Source organism: Lactuca virosa, chromosome 7 (genome assembly GCF_052849685.1).
Source record: "Lactuca virosa cultivar CGN04683 chromosome 7, Lactuca_virosa_CGN04683_v6, whole genome shotgun sequence".
NCBI lineage: Eukaryota > Viridiplantae > Streptophyta > Magnoliopsida > Asterales > Asteraceae > Lactuca > Lactuca virosa.
In genome coordinates, this window is record NC_136432.1 from 6,509,574 (window position 1) to 6,536,246 (window position 26,673).

The following is a 26,673-nucleotide window of genomic DNA, read 5'->3' on the forward strand; positions in this document are numbered from 1 at the left end:
AGCTTAGCCCCAATAGTGTGGAAGCCTCAAATGGAATCACAAATCACCAAAACACCTTGGAAGAACTTGAGAGAATATGTATGCACACTAAAATCGGCCCACTCTTATTTTCACACACTTGTGCCAATTTTGTGAGCCAAGGACCCCTTTATATATTATGGAGGATTAGGGTTACATCCATGTAAACCCTAATACCCATGACCTTTCATTTACATAGGATCCATGGGTTAAAATCTCCATGGACCATCCATGAAAGCTTAGCCCAACCTAAATGAACTTGACCCATTCCATATATATAAGAGTCCATATTTAATTAGTTCTTTTTGATCACTTAATTAATTCTAAATTAATTCTTGATCAATACTAATTAAATAATATGATTCCATATTAATATATTAGAACTTATAATATATTAATATAAATCATAAATATACTATTCTCAAAAGACTATCCATATAAATTGTGCCGGTGAAGTGCAACCCAAATGGACCATGTCGGGTCGGGTCAAGTACATATCAAATATAGTTATGGACTTAGACATTAATCCAACAGTAACAGGTATGGGTCAGGTCATAACACACAAATACAACATACCACTTTCTAGTACAAAAACATACTTTTCGGATAGAACATTAAGTAGGTGAAACTAGAAACTTATCTGTAAAAGGTTTAATTCGTATTATTAAACTAGTATAACATAAAGGGCCTTAAATGGTTAATTCTATAATTCTTTAGTTTATACATCAGGGTTATATATAATTAATATCCGATAGGCAGTGGAATGTGTGCTTTCCGCCTTATTTCCTGTTCCTTGTTTGGTTGTGGGCTTAGGTCAGATTCATACATTTAACTGTCCGTTCGATATTAGATTATATATAACTAGTATAAACTAAGTGATTATAGAAGGAACTATCGTGGTTACTAGTTTTACTAAAGAAAATATATGATTTTTTTTAAGGAATGTTTTCATGAAATATAAAAGAACTATTACAATTAACTCCGTAAGCACCTAGTGAATACGCCACGGTTATATACAATGACGATCTAACAAACAATGGGATGTGTGACTTCCGCCTCATTTCATGTTCCTTGTTTGGTTGTGGGCTTAGGGCATATTCACACAATCAATTGTCTGCTTGATCTAGATTTTATATAACTTGTATTTATTAAGTACTCATAGAAGGAATTGTAGAGTCATTTCTACTTATCATTCATCATATCAGAAAATATAGGATTTTTTTGGAGGAACAGACGAACTTTTCAATTGAAGACTGGAATAAGGATGATAGGTTTCACGAACGAAGTCCCGAGACACAAATGAGTCCTAAATAGCATGTAATGATACATATAGGCATGAAATTAGTGAATCTAACTACAAAGGCGATTAGGAAACAACCTAGGATGCAAAAATAACTCACCACAAGAGTGTTAGAAGCAATTTGGAAGGCTGAAATGGAGTTCACGACCAAGTTTGATGGTTCACGGCCCTATGAAGGGTTCACGGCCTAAGAACACATGAGTGTTCACGGCCAAATTTGAAGGGTTCACGGCCCTATGAAGGGTTCACGGCCATGAACTCTTGAAGATCTTGAAGATTTTGGTGTTTAGCAAGTGCTTGAAGGCCCTTTGTTGTTTTCCAAGAAGATACAATAGAAAAGGGGGTGTTTAAGGGAAGAAAAAAGTGTTTCTTGTGGATGATACTTGAGAGAGAATGGGAGGATCACGACCAGAAGAAAGAAATGAATGAAAAATGAATCCATCTCATATATATAAGGGGTAGTTCACGGCCTAAGGAGGTTTCACGGTTGTGAACATGGTTTGCGGCCGTGAACCTCACTTGATGAGGTTTTATGGCTCAAATGATGATCTAGGCTCCCGGTTCTTACGTGGTTCACTTCCTAACACGCAACCCGTACGTATACTCGGTCTAGAAACCTATAAGTTTGACCTTAAGTTGATGTGTTTGACCTTACAAGATAGAAATTTTCGGGTTGTGACATTGCCCCATTGGGGCTCAACCAATCCATCCCTACAACAACCTTGCTCTCGCGCAGGGGAATGGGAACCAAGTCAAGCGGATACCACTCACTAAACAACTCAAATATACATCCCCGATGAACCCTCGATACTCGCACAGGACGATCATCAGCAATCTCAACCTCTAATGGATACTCCAGCTCCCCCGGAGTATCGACAAACCTCTTGCTGAGCGCGAGAGATGCAAAGGATCGGGTGGCCCCCGAGTAAAAAAAAATCCAAAGCAGAGATATCGTTCACAAGGAATGACTCTAAAAGCAAAACAAAAATATAAGCAAGAAAATTAACATAAATAAAGAGATAATGAGAAGATACATACACGTCACCACATATGGTGTTGCACGAACCTCCTCGGATGTCAACCGAAATGTCCTGCTCCTCACAACAGGCGCCTACGCCTTGCCCTGACGGCCATCTGTAATCCGCAAGGTCGCCGGAGCGGGTGTTGCAACAGGTCATGCTGCTGCTAGACTCGGACAATCGGCCTTTTTATGGCCCATCTGATTGCAATGAAAGCAAATCAAACTCGATCCTTGGGTGGTGGCAGTGCAATCCCAACTAAAGTTCCCAGTCTTGCCTCACTTGTATCATCCTGAACCACCCACCCTGCAAGCTCCATCATGCATCTTGCCGCAACGGCCCCGACCCTGCTGTCCCCTCGATCTCAAATCAAACACCTTGGGCCTCTTGATCGAACCCTAAGAACTCTGAACCTGATCCGACTTCCTCTTCTTATCTATCTCGAGGTCAATCTCCCTCTCTCTGGCTCGCGCCACCATATTATCCAGTGTCTTGCAACTGGATCTGCTCACAAACTGTTTAATATCGCTCCTTATCATATTGTGATATCTCGCCTTCTTTATCTCCTCGTTCCCCACATACTGCGGAACCAGGAATGCCCTCTTACAGAACATAGCGGTGATCTCCGCCACTGTCTCAGTAGTCTGGTGAAGGTCCTGAAACTCCTTCGCCAACTGTTGGACCTCAATCACAAGTGCAAACTCATCCCGAAAACCTCGTCACGAAATCCTCATAAGTCATCGACTCAACTGCCTCGCCTCCCAAGGCGTGTCCAACCTCCTCCCACCAATCTTGAGCTCTATCTTTCAGAAGACAGGATGCAAGTCTGACCTTTGCCCCCTCGGGGCAACAACTAGTACGGAAGGTGTTCGTGACATCCGCTAACCAACGCCTTCTCGCAATCGGGTCCTTCTTCCCGAAGAACTCCGGTGCCCCATATGCTCGAAACTCTCAAAAAGTCAAACAGCGGGCTCCCATCATCGCCACCATCTCATAATGAAAAGCGCTCAAGAGCTCATCCAGAATCTCCATAATACGCTCCTTGATCGTACTAAAGATCACATGAGTCTGCTTAAGAATACTGCAGGTAATCTCCGATGAAATGAACTCCCGCATCTGATTATCCATAATCCCAGCCCAGAACCCGAACCCGAACCATCACCGATACTAGAACCACTACTAGAACCTCCTCGAGTAACCACCATACTGAAAATAAATCATATAAACCATCAAAATATACTCAAAGAATCCCACATTCTACAAGCTTCCTGGTATCATCGTGACTTTCCTTGACTTGAGTACGGATCCCCTGTTTCCAGTAGTACGGGCCCATACTACCTTCCACATCTATCCGTACTTTCCTTATGGATCGTCTTGAATCCTCTAAGCCACTTCCTAACAACCCAAACAAACCTTATCAAAACAAGGTTCTCGACACCGAATCACCTCCCAGGTTTTCCTAGGGCTACCACCACATCAATCTCCGCTATCAGCTGTAGAAGGAACTCCCCCTAACACCATATAACTAGCTTACGAATACAATTACATGCCACCGACACCAAATAATTTTTCGAATGAAAGGTCTCACACTACAACGGTTGGACTAAAAAAAGAGTTGCGCAATAGGGTTAAACCTAACCTTCTAAAATTATCCAATCTCAGTAATATGTAACTTAGTGTATTCTCTTAATAGTTAGTTGATGTTAATGGAAACTCCAAAAAGCACAAAGCAAGCAACATTCAGGCATTGAGTAGTCTGAATCAAAGCATAACCTAACATGCCATCCTATCACCGACTGATCAGTACTAGCATGCAAGTCTAAAAGCTCATACAATAGGCATATAAAGGCATCTCTCCTAGCATTCTATCATGCAATCCTTGAGTAGATCCTTATCCGTAATCTAGCATGTGATTCACATATTCTCAATTCAAATCATATCACAAAACATGTATGGGTATTTTGGAAAAACTTACTTGAGTTCGGTCGATTGCATGCACCAGGCCCTTTTCTTTTATTAAAAATATATTTTATAAAACATTTATTCTTATGAAAATCTACTAAATCCTCAGTTTGAGTTCAGGCACACCCGAGAGTATGCCTGAATCCCTCAAACTAAGGCTTTGATACCAACTTGTAACGTCCCAAAACTCAGAACCAATTTTTTTTGTTTTTATATTAAATAAAACATCTACCAAACGTGTTTATCAAAACCATAGGGAAATCATAATGTATCCATAATCATCCAAAATACATCAGATTCAAATAAGTGAAAAATCATGGTGTGTGCGATGCGATCATCCAAAGATCTTCCCCTTCGATCCGGAAGTACCTGAAACATAATCTGGAAACCGTAAGAACAAAGCTTAGTGAGTTCCACAAAATACCTCATACCATACATACAATAGGCCTTGCCCGACAACCATCGGGCCTCGTCCAGAATAGATCTGTCAGCAACATGCGATGGGCCCCGCCTAACACACTGATCAGACCTCGCCTGGCATCGAGCCCCGCTCGATATACATACAAACACATACAACATATACAAGAGTCACACAGACAGCTAGCATACAAATAACAATAGTCCATGGGCCGACATTGGTGCCTTCGACCCGCCAAACACTGAGAGGAGACTCACCTCGATCTGCTGAAAAGTCAGGTAAATGCTCGAACTACTGATCCATAAATCTCCGCATTAAATGTGATCAGTTAATGCCCAGTTAATATTTAGGTCATAAACCATAACCGAGACTTTAATTCATAATTCTCGACTCCAAGGATAAAAGATCATTTTTATCCATCCTCAAATGGCCCAAACTAAGTAGCACTCAAAGCTCTAAAATAGCTCAAGTCCATAAGATATTCAAGGCCCAAAATCCTATAGCCCAAAAGTGACCCAAAATCAAAGGAGGCCCACAGCTTGGCGTACGCCCTGAGTACCCAACACGTACGCCCCGCGTACGCGCGTTGACCCGGAAGCGCGATGCCGACCTAGTACGCGCAATGTACTCAGGAGTATGCCCGACGTACTGGCGAGAGTCCCAAAAGCTAACCAATAGTCTTAATCCCTTAACACCTTAGAGTCCAAACCTCAGATCTACTACTAAATAAGGTCTTAAACCATAAAGTTGACAACTTTACCAATTTGCATGGCTAAAAAGGACCTAATACCAAACCCTAGGTCCAAAACTACATAAAAAGGTCAACAACTCAAGCATGGGTGAACCTCAACCATCAAGATTTGATTTTTATGACTTCATACACTCCTAAATGCCGAAAAGGACAGCTCAAATGGTCTGGAGTAGTCCATACTCCATAAGACCAAGGTTTTGGGACAAAAAGTGCATAAACATGGACATAATGAGATATAGAACAAAGAACTCCAATGTGTGAACTTATACCTTCTATAGATGCACAAAAAAGTGTAGAATCTGGATCCAAGGACTTGAATGCACCATACTATTTTCAAGAAACTTCCTTCACCACCAAGAACCACCCAAAAACACCAAAAGATCACTATAAGGCTCAATAACACTCAAAAGAGGGCTAGGGTTTCGTGGGATATCTTTTAGGGTATGGAGGCTGATGAGGGGAAAGGTCTTAGGTCCATAATGATGCTTAAATAGGGTCCAAACCCTAAAAATTAAGGTTTGATCCCAGACAACGTACACCCCTTGTACTAGAAGTATGCCCAGCGTACGCACCCCCTCCCTAAGATTTACACTTTCACCCATTGGGACCAAATTTGCAAACTAATTTGATATCAATGGTCAAAATAAGAAATACCTGGAATTCGGGTGTTACAAATACCTCTTAAAAATGAATAAGCTAAGACACACCTTTTAAAAAAACAACTTATTGACTTTTCCTACCATAAAATCTAATCTAAACACTTTTAAAAAAAACTCATTTTCTCACAATCATAAATCAATAAGGCCTTATGCGTGCCTAAAAGTCCTTTTAGGTTCAAAATGAAATCTTAGACACCCTCTATAAGTAGTATGTAAGAACTACAATGCATTTGAAACGATTATAAAGCATTGCTGATTTGATGCATACATCATGTATTTCACAAGTCGAATATTGTCTGGGTGTTTGATGATCAATTATGTATAATGATTTTTATTTTTAGTAATTTTTAAAGAATAAATGTTGATATTATGGGTGGGCTATATCTAGCTAATCTCCATATAAAATGTAAGTATGATGCTATAATAGAAAAAATATAAGTATATTGTTATAGTGGGTAAAATATTGTAAAAACCTTTTTGCATTAAAGGCAACGTTTATCTTACACACACAACCTTTTTTTGTTGTTCCTCATAAAATGTTATCTTAATAATGATGTATAAAAAGTATTTGTGAATTCCATAGTTCTCCAGGGTATTTCATCAAACAGATGGAGATTGGAGTGTACTAAAGGGATTGGTGTCTTCACTAATAGAGTTTAGTATTAAAAGAAAGGCTACAATGGAAGGGAAGGGAAGAGACAAGGAAATGAACATATACATGAATTTCATGTTTATCCTAGGCATTTCCTCAAACACTTAATGAAATAAAAAGGGATTATTGTCTTTGTATATAACTAGTAAACATGTACGTGTTTCGCAATGGGGCTGATGTTTTTTTATACCACAAATAAAGTACAATGCCGATATTGAATATTGATATCAAAATGTAAGTATGTTGCTATTATTGGTAAATATTGCTAGCAGCAATAAAGAAATGTAAGTATGTTGTCGTTATACGTAAAATAAAAAAAAAACATTGGCTTGCTTCCATACTTAGATTGCAGGTCCCCTCTTGCTCACCCTCCCAATCAAGGCATGACGTAGAAGAGCTGGAAAGTAACATATAATCAAAGTAGGGTCAGCAAAACAAAAACCAAAAAATATATTGTAACGCCCTATTTATTTAAATAAATAAATAAATGTAAGTCTCAGACTAATTTGTGAAGAATTTTGATAGTTGGGGGTTGTTTAGTAAGTTATGGAGTTGTTTTGGGAAGAATTTTAGAGGCAAGGGTATGTTTGATAATTATCGTACCTAAATTGTAATGAATTTTATTATTGAGGGTTGAAAGGGTAAATATTGGGTTAGTTTGCAAAATATTTCTAGAGAGAGGGACTACTTATATCATTATGGGAACAAGTTAGGGGATCGGGGTATATCTCCAGCCCTACCCCTAAATGAGGAGAGCAGCCGCCACCCTCGGAGATCGTTTTCAGCCGCCACCATCTCCGGATCTCCCTTCTGCCGTTCGTCAAATCTCCAGCCGCCATCTCGACCTTTCATTCGCTGTTCTGATCAAGCGGGGTGCCTGCTGCCTCGCCATTGAGCACCGCCGACCGCCACACTGCCATGGAAGGTCGCCATTGCGACGTTGCTGCCGGAGAATCGCCGAGACTGAGAAAGCAAGTGGTTTTCGTCACCATGCAAGTCGTGAACGGAAAAGGGGCTCTCGGTTTGGATCATCGCCTCCCACCTACGTCTTCTCCTTCACTCTTTCTGTGGCCGACATCGGGTACATCGGTGGGAACCGGTGGTGGGTGTTGGTCGTTGTTTGCCACCCGTGGTGGCTGAGTTGGGAAGTTTCAGTCTCCAGATCCCGAATAAGTGCGAGTGCGTATGAATTTTCGACTGGGAAACAAGGGAACCGCCGCCACGACCTCGCGGTGGTGGCTGTCACCGCAAAAGGTCACCGTTAGCTGCTGCCACTTCTTTCTCCCGTCGCTACTAGGAGGGTGGTTGGATCTGGTTGCAAGATTATAGCGTGGGTGGGTTTATTTTCCATTGAGTTTGAGTGGTGTGTTTTGTCTAGCCGGAAAATCAAGAACAGCCACTGCCACCACGAGCCACCGCCGGCCACCACTAGGGTGGCTATGTGTGTGTATACCTAGCATTATAGTGTGTGTGCTTATTTTGGAGATTTACATTGTAATTGTAAAAATTAATTAATTAATGGAAAGAAATGGAAAACCACCACCTTAAGGTGGTGGCCGCCGCCGTGTACCGCCATTGACCACCACTACCCGAGGTGGTAGTGGGTGGTGCCCCACAAGCAAACCCTAATTGACCTAGCAAAACCCTAATGGGCTTAAAGTTTAGTTTTGGGCCTATTGGGCCATGTTTGGGTGGGAAACCCTAATTAGGGTTTAGAAAACCTTAATTATGAGTATTTGGGTCTTGGACTTATGGGACCCACTCTTGGGCCATTGAGATTGGATTGTGTATTAAGCCCAATCACTTCATAGCACTTATCTAGTAGAGTAAAGGACTTAATGGATTAAGTCTTTAATGGGTTAAGTAAGAAATACTTAACCCTAGTTATCATTTTATGTGAAACCTTAACTTCACTTGGGCCTTTCTATTGGGTTTTGGTAATTGGGCCAATAATGGGCCATCCAAGAATGATTATACGGACTAGAATATTTAGATGGGCTTTGGGGTAAGGCCCATATGAGGGGTTAGGCCCAATTTAGAAAATTGGGCCATAGATGGGCAATAGTTGGGCTTTGATCCCTAGTTGACTTTGGGCCTATGGATTGGGCTTTGGGCTTGGGTAAGCCAAGCTAGGGATAATGTAGTAATTATCGAAAATATGTATTTATAGTCATGTAGTGGAACCCAATTATTAATTGGGTGTTATTTTGATGTTGACAGATTCGGGAATCTGTCATCCAACAGCTAGGGTTTTGTCAGCAGGGCTTCAGCAGTGTGAGGTGAGTTTCCTTTCAGTAGGAACGGGTCTACGGCCACAATGTCGGTCCGTTTAAGTTAGCAGTAGTTCCGGACTTCAGTACGATGCAGGAGTTCAGTATGCTTGGTGTCTTTGTGATACAGGCATGGTATGTGTTATGTGTTCCGGACTATGGTCCGATGCAGTATGCAGTATATGTGTTCATATTATATGCCATGATCATGTTATGCTATGTTCAGTTAGTTCCAGACTTCGGTCCGATGCAGTGAGTTCAGTGTGCTCGATGTCTTTATGATTCAAGCATGACTTTGTGTTATGTGTTTCGGACGTCGGTCCGATGCAATATGCAGTATATTTGTTTATGCTATAGTAGTTATGATTATGCTATGCTATGTTTAGTCGGTTTCCGGACTTCAGTCCGATGCAGAGGGCAAGGCCCTGGCTAGTTCCGGACTTCGGTCCGATGCAGTTTCAGGACTTCGGTCTGATGCAGAGGGCAAGACCCTGGTTAGTTCCGGACTTCGGTCCGATGCAGTTTCCGGACTTCGGTCCGATGTAGAGGGCAAGGCCCTGGTTAGTTCCGGACTTCGGTCCGATGCAGTGGGCGAGGCCCCGTATGTGCTTTATATGTTATTGTATGGTATGTGGTAGTTGGCGAGACTCACTAAGCTTCGTGCTTACAAATTTCAGTTGTGGTTTCAGGTACACAGTTTTCAAAAGAGGAGCTCGGAAAGATTGCAGTGCACACACCATTTGTTCAGCCTGGGATGTTTATACTCTGATATACATGACAGTTGTTATATTATTCTGAGATACATTGTTGTGATTTTTCTACGACGTATGATGACTATGGTTTTATTACTGATTTAAAACGAAATTTTCAGACTGTATTTTTGGGATGTTTCATATATTTAGTTTGACTAAATCGCATCGCAACAGGACTTAATCTGGTCATAGCATCCTACCAATTTTTTTGTTTTTGTTTTGTAGTCATCAACTCTTGAAATCCTTGTCATGGTACACGTGTCGGATCCTTCCCATAAATGAATTGCACCCACCCCCACCCCGTAACTGTAAAATAATACTACATTAATCATCATGCATCATGCATGTCATTAGGTAGTTACCTAACTGAATGGTGATCCCATAAGCACAAAAGTAATCAGACTCTACATCGACAAATGTGGTACTAAATTACAATGCTAAATCTTGGCAGTTTTACAAAGAACCAAAGTACAATGATATATTTGGTATAGTTGGTAGTTGTAAAGAAATGAAAGTACAATGCTATATTTGTGTTTTTCATTCCAATGGAATAGAAAAACACTTTTCGGCTAAGGAATGAAGATTAACAAAATGGAAATAACCACATTCCTTCAGAAATGGTCTGTTTCATTCCATTAAAGAAAACAAATAGTTTATTTTCATTACCCATTCCATTCCTCCCCTAATTCCACGATACCAAATACTACCTTAAGTGCCTCAGCAGTGATTGTTACGGTGATACCCCTATACAAGTGATTAAAGCTCTCAAGTATATCAGGCAAATTTGCTTCAAATCTAGTTCTGTAAGCAGATGCAATTTTCACAGGAACACTACTATTGTGAAGAATGTCTGACACAAGCGTAAGCCTTGCAACTTTAGTAGGTATTCATGTTTCTTTGAGAGTCAAAGACTTAGTCAAAACTTCAACTATCTACAACAAATACAACTGATTCAATAACAAAGAAGACTACAACAGTAAAACATTAGTTTTAAAAAAAAAAATACTATTTTACCCCTGTGCAGAAATATTTACCTCTCCAACAGCGTCAACATTATCTAATGCAAAACCCATTGCTTCCTTGATTTGAATTCTTTTTCTAATGTGAGGGCATGAAGCATATCTTCAAATTCATTTGTATGTAAATCAGTTAATGTACATTCAGGCTCAACACGCTGCAAAGAAGAATTTAAACAAAAAATAGATATACACTCCATTGGTATAATGCGTAGATTTTATATAGAAATAATATGAAAGGACAATGATATAATAGAAAAAAAGATAGTGCCGTCCTTATTCCAGCACCAAATGTTGCTCAAATTTCCTCATTTTCTGGACTCTTGGCTGTTGGCAAAGCAGGAGGTACCCATCTAAAAAAATAAAAAAATAAAATTGTATTATTTATAAAAGTATGACTTTTATACACAAAAAGCAAATTTAAGATGATGCGTGTAGATGAATAACATATGCATGATTTGCAATTGAAGTATTTGTTACCTCCCACTTAAGTTGAATGATTGTTTAAAAGCATGCCTTCACAAGTCAAATATAAATAACTTATCCATCACAACCTGCAACGTTTTTATTAAATTAACCATATTTTTAAAATCATTTTATACACATATATACATATCACATACATTTTCAAGCATGTAGTCTGGATCCCCTTTTATTCTTGTGTAGAGTGCAAATGTTCTTGGACAGCCAAAAATTGTAGAAATGCATCAAATTGTGGACAATACCCAATCTGCAATTCATCAAACAAAGCTACAAATAAGATTTGTATATAAATAATTAAAAAAAAAAGGTAAAAGAGTATGGAATTGACATACAAGTTGGCATGCGGCTTTTAGGGTTTAATCACATATCTTGACCAAAAATGATTTCCATCACTCGGATATAATTTTCCAGCAAATGATTTTTATAACAATATAGGAGGTTGGCCTTAGACAAAATACGTAAAATACCCCTCCAAAGAGAAAAAAAAAAATACCAAAGCAATCAAAATTACAAACAAATAGGAAGGAATCGTAGAAACATTAGGTTTTGCCTGACCTTCTTTAGTAGAGGGAAGAGTTTCCACTGATCTTTGCAATTTGTATCGTTGATAGCTGCAATCGAAAAGGAAAAGCAAACCAAAGCAATTAAAATTAAAAAATAAATAGAAAGGAATCGTAGAAACTGAGGTTTGATGATGCTTATCAACAACCCAGATGCAATCGATTTCACCCAAAGGTAGTAACCGTAGCAAATCTTACGATTAGCTGCATATCAAGAAGTACCTCAAAAATCAAACCGTCGATTCACCAGATGACATCGTCGCTTCTTACAAATCCATCCACCCAGCGAAATAGAAAAGGTTACGGTTTTTTTTGGTATCGGCAGTTTTGTTGAAGGACACAGAGGTGGAGTAGAACCATTGGATGCAAAGCAGCGACCTAGAAGAAGGAGAGAGAATCAATCATTTATCGGGGTTTATGGATTGTACGCAGATCCGATCGAATGGAGTAAACAAACAAAACGATTTTATGGATTATATGTAAAAGGGCATAGCAGCGACATTTGATGATCGGAAGACGTTGGGGTCCAACACAGATAGCATCTCCAAGTACCGGCTTAAAATCTAAGCCATGAGCCGCCGCTACTGTTCATATGCGGCAATGCTTTAATGGAGGTTAGTTTTGAAATAAGAGGGAATACAGGAGTGACTATAAACCTCACACCTTCCCTGTAAATTCTTAATGTTTCTTATTAGAACAACTAGACGAATTCTCGCCCGTTGCGTAGAAGATTAAAAATATATTGTTAAAATATATTTTAAAATGGTTATGTTATTGATATAAACTTTGAGATAATATTTTTAGGGATAATGACTTAAAAGGGTAACATATTATTGGTTTTGTACACATTTAGTCCCTATTTTTTTTTTGTCCACATTTTACCCTTGAACTTGTTGTTGTGTTTAAATTAAATCATTATTACCGGTTGCTTCCATATTTGCTGACATGGCTACCAATGTGGACACTCATTAAAAGAAAACACTCCTACATGGATCATCTCTTAGTTCTGTTGATTATAATAAGATGCCTAGCCCTAACTTCAGTCAAAAAACATTCGAACCCATACCCAAAATCGAAGAAGAGATGTCGACTCCCAGTTCATTTGGTTCCATCACAAAGAAAGAGGAGCTATGTGATTGTCGACTCCCAGTTCGAATATGCACATCCAAGACTAAAGACAACCCTAACAAAAAGTTCAAAGTTTGCCCTAATTCTCTGGTATGTCGATCTTGATTTCCCTCTGTACTTTTGATTTTCCTTCTAATAAATAAAGATTTTGAGGTTCTTACAATTTTTATATTTGATTTCAAAGAAACCAGGTAAGAAGTGTAAGTATTGGGAATGGATTGATGAACTTGTGACTGGGAATCCGGATTTAAAACAAGAACTTGAAGCAGTTAAAGAGGATGTTGCATGTTTGAAGAAAGAAGTTCAAGAGCTGAAGAATAAAACACATAGTTATAGGGTTGAAATCAGTTGTAATATTATATGAAAACAGTTTGAATAGAGTTTTGTATGATGTATTGAATTGTGGTATTTTGAATGTAGGGATTGAATGGTTTATATGGAATGTACTGAATAGTTTATATTAAATGTATTGAATGGAGTTTGCATACTGAACGAAGTGTTACATGGTGACTGAAGTTAGGGCTAGACATCGTATTATAATCAACAGAACTAAGAGATGATCCACATAGGAGTGTTTTCTTTTAATGAGTGTCCACATAGGCAGCCATGTCAGCAAATATGGAAGCAACCGGTAATAATGATTTAATTTAAACACAACAACAAGTTCAAGGGTAAAATGTGGACAAAAAAAAGTCAGGGACTAAATGTGTACAAAACCAATAATATGTTACCCTTTTAAGTCATTATCCCATATTTTTACACTAATTTATATATATATATATATATATATATATATATATATATATATATATATATATATATAAAAGTTGAATTATTTTGAACAATAATATTCATTGACATCAACCCATATTGCTCATTAATAGAATTAAATATAATTATCTATTTAGTATTATTTTTAACAATTATTATTATTGATTAATTATATTTTTACTTATGCGATCATTTTCTAATTTCAATAATGATGTTCATTTAAAATAAAATTTATTTATAGCTAAATGTAATTTATAATTTGATGTTATTATCATTTAAAATTGTTATTCATTAATTTTAAACCACTTATTATTAATAATAAGTTAAAGAAGACTTTTTAGCAACACTTAATATTATTATTAAAATGTGAAACATACACTAAATAATAAAGTGATAAGATATACAATTTGCATTTCAAAATAGACTTGCATGGATAATATGACATATCCATGTAATTTGATTTTATTATTTATAATTATTGCCTATTAATTTTAAAACCACTTGTTATTATTAATAAGTGAAAGAAACTTTTAAAAAACACTTATTATTATAATTAAAATGTTAAACATATACTAAAATATAAAGTGATAAGATTGACAATTTGCATTTTAAAAAAGGCTTACATGGATAATATGGATAATATGACATATCCATGATTTTTAATTAATTATTGTTTTGAAGCAACATGAACATACAAACATGTATACAATAGTTAATTAAATATTATAGATATCACCTTCCATAACATATGATCGATAACATGAATCTAATCTAATTGACATTAAAATTTCAACCACAACATACAATGATATTCTTAAAAGAATATTTAAATCAAGAAAATACAAAAAAAAAATTAGTATATAACAAACTTACAAATTAAAAACTTCAACATAATAACATGACTCGAAAAATTATTCAAAGCCCTCAAACAAACATAAAAAACTTTAAACTTGTTTTCTTTGTGAATTTTGTAAGTGATTTGTATTTGTGTCTACTCAAAAAGATTGACCTTTTTATAGTAGAGTATCCATTAATTGTTTATTAAATATATTATATAAGTTATAAACCTTTGAATTGTTAATCATTATTAAGAAACTTTTGAGTGGTATTAATTAAAATAGGAGGTTTCAAATGCATGAGGTGTTTGCAAATTTTTATGGGGGTTTCAAATGCATGAGGTTCAAAGAAAAATGTTAACTTTATAAGTATGTATGATATATTTTGAAAAATCTGCCTAATTATAACAGTGAAATTAGAATGTTACAATTTGGATGAAATTGCTGAGTTTGTAGATTCATTGAGAAGAGGTGAAAGTAGGATACTACAATACAACCACGTGATGCATATTGAGATACCATATTTCGAATACAAAATTACTATTATTATTGTGACTACCCTATATGATTGGTCCATTAATTTTTTATTTTTTTTTTTATGTATTTTTTGATTACCTCACCCACAACGACATCATTCATTTGCAATTTTGGCATGGTTTCTATATATGAAACTGGATAACTCATGATATATGGTATTGAGTTTATCAGAAACATAAATATTACATTATTTATCATCTTTTAACAATATTAAACTAATCAACCGAAACTGGTTGCATTTCTTCTGCTTCTTTCCTCAACTTCTCAAACAAAATTGATGATAAATACCTCTCTCCAAAACTTGCATGAATAGTCTGGTAAAATAAATGAATAAAAATCAGTACTATTTTTTTTTCATAAAAATCACAATGTTTAATATCTTAACAGAAATATATAACAATTGATTGGATTTCATTTCCAAACAAAGAGAAAGTTGAAAATTTTGTATCAAACATGATTTAAATTAAATTTTGTAATTTTTAGGAATATTTTTAAGAAGAAAAAGAATTACTTACCACAATAAGTTTGCCTTTGTTTTCTGGCCTTTGAGCAAGTCTTAATGCTGCAACAGTATTTGCTCCGGATGATATGCCAACCTACAAACAAGAAATAACAAAATTTAACTAATTTTCTTTTATTGATATATTTTGTTCTGAAATGATAATTCTTACCATAAGTCCTTCTTTTAAGGCCAATTCTCTGGCCATGTTAATTGCGTCTTCACTAGACACCTGTAACGAATCATTATAGAGATTAAACTCTTTTAAAAATAATAACAATCAGAAATAAATTATGGATTTTTTTGCTAAATATACCATAAGAACCTCCTCCATTACGTCCATGTCCAATATATCCGGCTTGAATCCAACCCCATTTCCTGTTATTTGATGAGGTCCTATACGATAATCGGGTACAATAAATTCATTTGATAAACGTATAAAAAGGGAAAGCATATAATGTAATGAATTTCCGAAAAAAAAGCTACATAAATCTTAGAGTAGATTACATTTTAGGTCCCTTAGTATAATTTCTCTTACAGATTTTCTCCTTATTTTTGAGGTTTTGTAACTTTTATATCTATGTTTTATGTAATATGACTAAATTTTTGGAACCAGAACTGCAAACACCAGCAAATACTAAGATACTTAAAGTAGCCAATTTTCTTGGAATAAGTACCAAAAACCTCATATGAGGACCAAAATTGCAAAAATGGATTATACTCAAGGACCAAAAATGCAATTGAATCCAAATCTTACCTGGTTTGCCACCATTTAGCACATTGCTTTCCTCAGGCTCAAGTCCATAAATCTACAAAAGATACAAAATTTGGATGAATTATAAAAAATCCAACAATTGTCCAAAATAAAGATATATACCTAAAAAACAAAGTCCTTAAGTATTAAGCCAATAAGCCCCACTAATATCAAACTATAAGCACAAATTATAATATCATAATAGTTTTACCTTTACGTCAGGATTTTTTGATTTAAGATATTGTCCAACACCAGATACAGTTCCTCCACTACCAATCCCCATCACAAAAATGTCGACTTTACCATTGGTGTCATCCCAAATTTCGGGACCAGTTGTTTCAAAATGCACCTATTTATAAATAATGATTAGTTTTCAGTAGATATATTTTTTTTCCAATAATAATTAATTTTGAAATGAGAAAAAAAAAGATGAAAATAACCTTGGTGTTTGCGGGGTTAGAGAACTGTTGGAGCATGAATGCATCGGGTGTTTTTTCCAAAAGATCGTAAGCTTTTTTAACTGTGCCTCCCATTCCTTTAGTTGGGTCGGTTAAGACCAAATCGGCTCCATATGCTAGCATTGTTACTCTCCTTTCTAAGCTTGTGTAAGAAGGCATTGTCAAAACCATCTTGTACCCTTTTAAAGCCGCCATGAATGCCATACTGATTCCCATGTTCCCCGATGTCGGCTCAATCAACACTGTCTGGTATAAGTAACCATCAACAAAATACAAATATTAATCTTACACCCTTTTTTTGAGTCTCAAATCTGCTAGACACAATCTCATCACTAGGCCACTAGAAATATGGTTTTTACCATATATCTAACATGGTATCAGAGTTTTGCAATTGTGAGGACTTGACACAAATCTAGTCTAATCTCATTGAACCTGCTTATTAGGGTGTTTGTTGTTTGAGTCCCTCATCGACACAGTCTCGTCTTATATATAAAAACTTTGGAGAAAAATTATCAAAAAGTTTGTGTTGTAATTTTAAAACCAGATTACCTTTCCGGGTGTAATTAGGCCTTTTTCTTCTGCGTCGAGCATCATGGAAAGTGCTGGCCTAATGAAAAATAATCAAAAAGTTTGTGTGGTAATTTTAAACGATTAGACATGGTTTAAGACGAATTATGAGAGATATAAATGGGATATTCATAAAAATGACCTCTTTAAAAATTACCACCAATTTAACAAATCACAAAAATGACCATCAATATAACAGACTAACCACTTTTTTCACTGATCACAAAATTACCACCAATTTTACAACTTGTCAGTTGCTAGATTTAAAAAAATATGAAATTGCTCCCTACCACAAAAACCCATACATAAATAAAAAAATTATAATCTCTATATAGGGATTTTTTTAGTGTAGTTTTTTTTTGTCGTGTTTGCAACTTTTCGAAATTGATGATCACACTTATAAGAGTGTAAAATTTGGGTTTTATGTTTTACATAAAATTGCAACTTCAGTAAAAAATTTAAAATTATCTCAATATTGTCCTTAAGTTTGTATTTCATTATGGATATAGTTTCTATTCTTTACTCCAATTTCGAAGTCATTTTATATGGATTAGGGGACAAAACTTGTAAATTGATCATGGGACAAAATTTGTAACTTGCTCTATTTACAATTGACCAAAAAAGTTGGTAATTTGTTAATTCCAAATCAGATAATCGTTATTTTTCTGGATTTACGAAATCTTTGATTGATCTAGAAAAATGAAAAGGTTGACGATTTTACAAGTGAAATTCAGAGTGAGAAAAGACCTGTCTTTAATGCTAGCACTTGGTTGGAAATGTTCTTGTTTGACTGCTATATATGCACCACAACCCTCCGTGACTTTGTTGAGATATACGAGGGGTGTTTTACCTATAATCTGATATTTAAAGGGTTAGATATAAAAAAATGAAAAATAAATACCCACACAAAAGTTCCTAAAGATATAAATAAAGAAAATCATCGATCATCAAGTGTCTTAGCTTTGTTCGGAATATAACATTCAAGGGTTAATGACCTAGAAAGGTAACGAACTTTTGTCTTTGTCTACATTTAGGTAACCATGTTTTTTTCGTTCACATTTGCCCATTGAACTTGTTTGACCTGTTCAAAATAGGGTAATATGACCGGTAATTACGGTAATATTACCCTATTATGAACAGGTCAAACAAGTTTATTGGCTTAATGTGTACGAAAAAAAACATGGTTACCTAAATACGGACAAAAACCAAAGTTTCTTACCCGTTTTGGTTATACTGGACAATAACCGTCTTAGGAACTGTGTGCCCTAGGATCAGGCTCCGACAGTCAATGAACAATTACGTTAGGCTTGGTCTAACCCAGTTTAGTCCCGGCTAGTCATGGGCTAAGCTGTGTTGCACGGTCTTTAAAACACATACAACCTAGCCCCTTACGCGTATACAACATAACCCCTAACTAGCTAGGCCTAAACTGGGTTGTCCCAAGACTTAACCATCTCCTCATACACAAGACCGGACAACCCAATTTCATTTCACATCAATGGATCTTATGATTACTTGCACTTAACATAAAACTTAATATAAAGAACCCAATATTACCAAAATAGGTAAGGAACTTTGGTTTTTGTCCAAATTTAGGTAACCATGTTTTTTTCGTACGCATTTGCCCAGTAAACTTGTTTGACCTGTTCATAATAGGGTAATGTTACCGCTAATTACCGGTCATATTACCCTATTTTGAACAGGTCAAACAAGTTCAATGGTCAAATGTGAACGAAAAAAACATGGTTACCTAAATGTGGACAAAGACAAAAGCTCGTTACCTTTCTAGGTCATTAACCCAACATTCAAAGGTGTATTTCACATATAAAAAAATCATAAAATTGTATAGTCTATTTATAAAAAATATATACACAGGACCATAACCCAAAATACAAAATCATAAACATTTTTTTGGTTATGTAGACGCTTTTTATTTTTAATATTGTAATATATTATAAAAATTACAACACTTTTTAAAGTGAAGTGTCAAAATAAAAGTAAGAAGGTGTTTTCCCTTTTTGTAAGCATTAGTGGATGGCTTATATTTTCTCTATTTTAATAAATATCTAATTTTAGCATATAAACAAAATATATTACGTCCTGGATGATTGTTTAATTTATTACGATCACGATGTTTAATAAATTTACAAGTAAATAACTTTTTTAACAATACATCAAGAATTTTTATAAGATGATCTGTATGTTTCATTATAAGTTGTTTTAAAAATAAAAGGTTAACATATATATATATATATATATATATATATATATATATATATATATATATAGTTTCATGTGGGACGACCTAATTTTGTGAGACTGTGAGACGCAATCCTAACCATTCATTTTGTAGATAAAAAAAAACATTTTTAAAATGCAAAATAATTGAAAAGTTTAGAAAAAAAAAATTCAAATATTATTTCGTCATTTATATTTTCAAAAAAAAAAATAAAAAAAAAAACAAAAATAAATAAAAAAATAGTAAAAAAAAATACCGTTTGTTTACATATTCTAGTAGAATATTAGAATATTCTAGTAGAATATTAGAATATTTTACATATCTGACAGATCTAGTAGAATATTCTAACATTCTAAAAATCATATTAGAATATTTACAGTGTAATATTCTTTTAAAATATTTCACGTATTTTTAAAAAAAAACGATATTTTCTTTTAGGTAAAAAAGTAACGAAAATAATAATTAAAAAAAGAATTTTCGGATTTTTCCTTTTATTTTGCATTTTAAAATTATTTTTAGAATGCGTCTCACGGTCTCACAAAATTAGTATGGTCTCAAATGAACCTGAACCTATATATATATATATATATATATATATATATATATATATATATATATATATAACCCGTAGGAACCACGGCTATAAAGTTAATTAAACTTTCATAATAAAAATTTATAATTATTAATCAATTATTTTAAATAAACTATTAATTAGGAGATATATCAAATTTTTAAACTTATTACAAATTCAAATTTAACATATAATTAGAAAAATGTAAATTAAAATTTTGAAATGAGTTGCCTAATATATATATACATGACACATGGCATAATATTAATGAGGAGTTGTATTAGAGTGACACTTGTCAAATGGAGATTAAAATTATTCATTTATTAGAATAGGGATATATATATATATATATATATATATATATATATATATATATATATATATAAGACACAAATAAGAAGCATTAATTATGAGAAATATTCTTTATAATTAATAAATTTCATATTTAATTATTGTAATATTTTTCCATATTTCTTATATGTGCCCTTAGAACACATATTAGAAAATGATATATATATATATATATATATATATATATATATATATATATATATATATTGTCATTTCAAGACTATTAAATGTTTATGGAAGTAAAAAATTTCAATCTAAATACACCATTTTTATTTCTCAATAACTACTTATATTGCTTTTGATCTACGATACTTTTGTCTAATTACTCGCTTATACTTATTGATATTAAAAAGGGTAAAAAAAAACATATTAGACATATAACGGATCCTGTAATTAAACAAAATCAAAATTGCCCCAAAAGATGTATTTATTTTGAAAAAGTTTATCTGTCTTCCTCATAAAATATTAAAATTACAAACCAAATCGAGTGAAAATCTTTTGATAGTGACAAATGAAACAATTGCAAACGCAAATTATTTGGATTAGATTTTGACGACGATAATAGACAAACAACAAGCTACACTAAACAGATAACGTGTAAGTGATTTTCAGAAAGTCGATTGCTAAATTTGCCAACCAATTTCAAATTATCGAGAATCTAATGAACACCTGAAACAAAATGGACAAGATTTTTTTTTTTTTTTATTATTTTTTTCGTTCAAAACAAAATCTAATATATATGGAGTAGAATTTGTATGTTTCATTTTAATAAATCCATCATTAGCGAGTTTTTATTTCATATTGATATAGACTATAATTATATAACAAAATTAACAAAAAAACAGATATTTTTACGAAAAACTAATTGTATTGATAAAAACAAATATCAGTTTATTTATTTTGATTTCTAAAGTAAATAACATGTATATATGTTTGTATTTTCATTTTATGTTAATAAATTACATACACATGTTTTTGTGTTTCCAGATTTTTCGATCAACGTCTATTATCTTTTTTATGTATTATAAGAATTGCAGGTAATTCATTAATAAATAAGAAATAGTATTGTTCAATAAATAAAATAATACTGTTGTCAGAAAGAAATAAAGAAATAGAAAGAGCACCATACATATAGTTACTCCAACGGAGATGAGACCGGAGAGGGAGAGCGGCAGCTGGCAGTGTCAGAGGTGCAGTCCGGCGAATGCGAGGCGACGACTGGCAGAGAGAGAGAGAGAGAGAGAGAGAGAGAGTGTGTGTACAGAACCGGCGAACAGTTCGGCGACCGGCCGAGAATAACGATGAGTGGTGAAGGAGGTGGGCATTTGGGCGGCGGAGTTATTTTTTCCGGTGACCGGATCTTAACCTCAAAGATTGAGCTAGAAGTAGTAAATTTCATTAGTTTTTTTGGTTTTTACAGAGTTTTAAGAGATTTGATTTCCTAGTTTATTTGGTCTCCTGATAAAATTAGATCTGTTTTGATTTCTTAAGCGATTTTCTGGATTTCAGCTACTTATTCTCTTAGTTAATTACCGGATTTTAAGAACTATTTTCCATATTGTCATTGAGATCAAAACAGGGGGCCTAAAGAGCATCCGCCAATAGAAACACAACACGAAAATAACGATAGATATAGATTATACCTGAGAAGCGTCTTTTTTGATGTTAGTACCAGGGAGATCTTTCGGCAGATCTCTGATTCTCTGAGCAAAGGAAGATTCCGGCAAGGGATGAGATGTGTAGAATTTAGCTCCGATCAAAATTTCTCTGGAAATGAAGAAGTTTCTCCTCTTGAGTACGAGCTTCGCTAGTGCCGCCATTAATGGAGTATTTTGGAAGAAAGTGCACAATATGCCAGTCACTAGTCAGTGATAGAGAAATCGAAAGGCCGGGAGTGCAGATGGAAGAAGAAATATAAGGTTTTTATAGGGAGTGCAACTTTCATTTAAGCCCACTGAAGTTTGCTCTTATTACACAAAGAGAACATGTGTACATGTGGTTATCAAAGCTGGGAAGGGTGGACTCAAAGTTGACCATTCCTAGGGTTAAAAACAGACACAAGATTGGAATTTGGAAGTGAACTAGGGTTTGGATCATCCGTGCGTTGCTGCGGAAGCTCCGGTATGTTAAAAAACGCAGTTTGATACCATATATACAACGAAGACGATTAAATCATATAAAGTAGAGCACAAAAATATCAAAATAAAATATGGATACAAACAATTGACTTGAAAGTGTATCTTTAAGAAATTAATAAAAAAAAGATTATTAAAAAATTATATAAGGGGCCAAAATGTAACTTTAAAATATAATAAGGGACCAAATTATAATGTATAAAATACTAATAATTTAACTTTAAAATTATAAGGGTTGAAACTGTTAAATAAAAATTAATTAATGAGAAAGAATATAAATATATATAAATTTTAAAATTATAAGGATAAAAATTGTAACATCAAAATTAGTTTAGGGGTACAAAATATAAAAACAAATAAAAGTAAATGGAAAAAAATGAAAAAAGAATTGAAATTATAATAATTTTGCTGAGGTTACCTGTGGAATGAACACTGAATCCTCTCACATACAAATTTTGGTAATTAATATATATATATAGTTATAAGGGTTGAAACTGTTAAATAAAAATTAATTAATGAGAAAGAATATAAATATATATAAATTTTAAAATTATAAGGATAAAAATTGAAACATCAAAATTAATTTAGTGGTACAAAATATAAAAACAAATAAAAGTAAAGGGAGAAAAATAAAAAAAGAATTGAAATTATAATATTTTGCTGGCTTACCTGGAATGAACAGTGAATCCTCTCGCATACAAATTTTGATAACTAATATATATATAATGGTTACAAATTTTGATAATTAATATTATATATAATGGTTGGCAAATGGTTAAATTCATATAAAGAAATAAAATGATTTCACGTAGCTACTCGAGCAATAAGTATCTACAATTTATTTATTTTTTATTTTATTTTGTAGTTTTTCATAAAAAAGTAAACATTAGTGACCTTATATATCATAAATAAAAATGCAAGCTTTGAAAATTCTTTATCTTTAAATTATCTGTAATATTTTATTATTAAAAAATTAATATCGATATCATAAAAGATCTTATATATCATAAAAGGTCCAGTCATAGAAATAAATCAGTTGGCAAGTGGTTAAATTTACACAAAATAAAGCGATTTCACATAGCTATTTAAGCAATGAGTATCTCATAAATAAATTTAAGTTGTTTTTTGGTCTTTCATAAAAGAGGGAACATCGTGGTATACTACACAGCATAAAGTCATGTCAAGTTTAATAAAAGTCCAATTATAAGATAGTATACTTACGGACTATTTTGAAAATGCACGCTTTGAAAGTTTTTTATCTTTAAATTATTTGTAACTTTTTATTAGTTTAGATTAAATTAATATCATAAAAATACCTTATTTATTGAAGACTTTTTGAACTAACTTTTTTTTTTCTAAAAATAACATTTGTATTTTTTTGTTCATTTTTTTATTTGGTAATTTAACAGGTTTATCGGTAATCTTTTGGTTTAGACTAAAATAAAAATAAAAACACCTTCTTCCACAATTGTCTGATCCGTAGAGTGAGCTCCTTCTACTTTGGTCTTGTATGGGTATTGATAAACTTTTCTTTGGGCTGAGGACGTGCCAACTTGTTCACATGGAGGAGGCGGCGTTGTTATTTGACAATGGGTTGTGCGGGACGATTGAGGACATTGTGGTTTGTGGTGACCCTTTCTTTGGCGACATACAGTAGCAAATTGCTTCTCTACCCATTAAGTTTGATGGTTTGGGTTTATACTCGGCAGTAGACGCTATCCCATATGCTTTTGTTGGCTCAAGGGTCTAATCTTGGGTATTGCATGACCACATCTTACGAGATAGAGACATATATGATATGGATTCTGGTTATGTTTGTGCCTTAGCTTCTCTTCGTAACAAGCTTCCGGACATTGACCTTAGCAGTTTTACTACTAAGGACACTGCATCCCCCCTCCCCAAATCCTAGAGTACACTGGCGAGTGTCATTTTTAGTAAAATTGTCCAAGATATGGAAGTGCATTTCATCATGACGGCTCGGTAGAAAGCAGTTTTCCATTGTTTACGCGCACCACATGCTCAATATTTTCTTCTAGCTATCCCTATAGATGGGCTTGGCCAATATATGTCTTCTGTGGAGTATTGTACCATCCTCAAATATCGACTCATGATTCCAATATTCCCAGCTGACGAGATATGTCTGGTACGCCGCAAGGCATGTTTGGATTCTTTTGGAGAACATGCAGTTCATTGCAAAGAACTCCCGGGTTTCAAATACAGGCACGATATGGTTAGGGATGTTTTGGTCGATATATTTAAGCGTGTCGGGGTTTTGCCAAGAAAGAGGCTTGTGTGAATTTCTTGACTGACCCGACAGAAGGAAGGTCAACCCTTAGACCGACTGACGTTTTGATTTTTGGATGGTTTGGAGGGAAACACGCATGTGTAGACCTTACAGGGGTATCCCCTCTCGTAGGCTTGAGTGTCGGGGGTTTCACAACGGGAAAAGCTGCTACATGCAAGGTCACCAAACATGAGAAATCTGTAACGACCCAATTTTCACAAATAAAATTTTCATTTTTGAATAATTAAACACATTGCCAATATCAAGAAATCCAGTTATAATAGTTTTCAAAACATAATTCAAATACAACTTTTATTCCAAACATCAGAGTGTCCCACAAAAGTACGAGAGAGTGCACGCCGCGCCATCAAGCCTTGCCCTTGCCCTTGGGCTCCGATGTACCTGAAACAAATCCACAAACTGTAAGCTAATGCTTAGTGAGTTCCCCAAGCATACCACACACAAGCCACATACAACACATCATACTAGCTAAAACAGCTATATATATCACATAAGTCATGCATACAACATATAAGGAAGCCATGGAAACCCTCCAGGGTCTTACACCTAATGCCACGGGAACCCCCGCATGGTCTTATTGTTGGATTAGATGTTTAAGCCCATAACTATTATTGGTATGTACTTGACCCGAGAGTAGCATGGTCCATTTGGGTTGCATATCATCAGGACAATTTGTTAGGATAGACTCTTAAGAGAAGGATTTATATATGATTTATTAATATATTATAAGTTATAATATATTAATATGAAATCATATGTTTTAATTAGTATTGATCAAGAATTAATTTAGTGATCAAAAGAGACTAATTAAATATATGAGGACTAATTATGGTAATTAGTTATATTTATATGTGTTGGGCTTATGATTTATGTTGGACCAAGTTTATGTATGGATACATAAAGAGTTGGGCCACATGAACCATGGATCATAAACCCATGAGTATGGCTTTGGGTTAACCCATGACCTTTGGAATTCCACATATAAATATGTTACTTCATAGCCAAAATCACAACTAATGTATTCTTGGAGAATATGGACGGTTTTGGTGTGTATGAATTCTCTCTCAAGTTTCATCATTTGTCCATGATGTGTTGTGACTTCATTTGAGGCTTCCACGCTATTGGGGCTAAGCTCTTAATGCCAAATACATCAAGACTTCAAGCTACATGAAAGGTATGTTACCCTAACTAGTATCTTATATGGTTTATGTCAAATGCATGCTAGTTATATGTTTAATGCCTTGGAAACCATTTGTATGTATAATTAGTGAAAACATAGATCCAAGGTTTTTAGGGTTGTATGTGCACCATAGGATGTTGTAGTATACTCAACCCCATCAGTGGTATAAGAGCCAAGGCTTGTTTTCAATTATACTTGATGCAAATTGCTGAAAAAATCGATTTTCTGGCTGTCTGGACAGTGGACTCGCCGAGTCCACTGACAGACTCGTCGAGTAGCATGCATTTTGCCTTGGACTCGTCGAGTCCACTGATGGACTCGTCGAGTCTAAGTACAAATCTGACCAATTCGCCGAGTTAGTTCATGTACTCGACGAGTTGGTGCTCCAGAGTGCAGTTTTTCGACTTTTAAGCCTGTAATTGGACTAGGAACATTACCCTAAGCTGTTTTTGAACTTATAAACCTGTTTTTTGATGTGGTAA

The 26,673-nt window shown here is 34.6% G+C and overlaps 1 protein-coding gene and 2 long non-coding RNA genes across 3 annotated transcripts; 1 reads left to right on the forward strand and 2 right to left on the reverse strand.

The window, feature by feature from the left end:
• The first annotated feature begins 7,533 nt into the window (after nt 1-7,533).
• Nucleotides 7,534-9,868, forward strand: LOC145125746 (uncharacterized). The gene is made up of 3 exons (XR_013716144.1): nt 7,534-8,113; nt 9,000-9,058; nt 9,739-9,868. It is a non-coding gene; the product is annotated as an uncharacterized LOC145125746 (long non-coding RNA).
• A 342-nt stretch (nt 9,869-10,210) lies between these two features.
• Nucleotides 10,211-12,487, reverse strand: LOC145123315 (uncharacterized). Its single transcript, XR_013715096.1, has 6 exons — nt 12,083-12,487; nt 11,633-11,911; nt 11,441-11,547; nt 11,298-11,371; nt 10,836-11,170; nt 10,211-10,733 (listed from the first exon to the last, which is right to left on the reverse strand). It is a non-coding gene; the product is annotated as an uncharacterized LOC145123315 (long non-coding RNA).
• Nucleotides 12,488-15,229: 2,742 nt separating this feature from the next.
• Nucleotides 15,230-22,484, reverse strand: CYSC1 (cysteine synthase C1). The gene is made up of 10 exons (XM_079058532.1): nt 22,215-22,484; nt 18,158-18,267; nt 17,393-17,450; nt 16,826-17,089; nt 16,597-16,734; nt 16,389-16,440; nt 15,948-16,027; nt 15,804-15,863; nt 15,648-15,728; nt 15,230-15,446 (listed from the first exon to the last, which is right to left on the reverse strand). Exons 1-10 carry the CDS (start codon nt 22,389-22,391, stop codon nt 15,348-15,350), a joined length of 1,119 nt encoding a protein of 372 aa, XP_078914658.1. The 5' UTR covers nt 22,392-22,484; the 3' UTR covers nt 15,230-15,347.
• Between the last annotated feature and the right edge of the window lie 4,189 nt (nt 22,485-26,673).

Bases quoted from the DNA above. Each gene is read 5' to 3' on its own strand.
- CYSC1 (XM_079058532.1), bottom strand. From the start codon at position 22,391: ATGGCGGCACTAGCGAAGCTCGTACTCAAGAGGAGAAACTTCTTCATT. The intron at 16,735-16,825 runs GTTATTTTCATC...ATTTATAAATAG, and splicing joins CTAACCCCGCAAACACCAAG to GTGCATTTTGAAACAACTGG. The intron at 15,864-15,947 runs GTATATTTAGCA...GATTCGTTACAG, and splicing joins TAATGGAGGAGGTTCTTATG to GTGTCTAGTGAAGACGCAAT.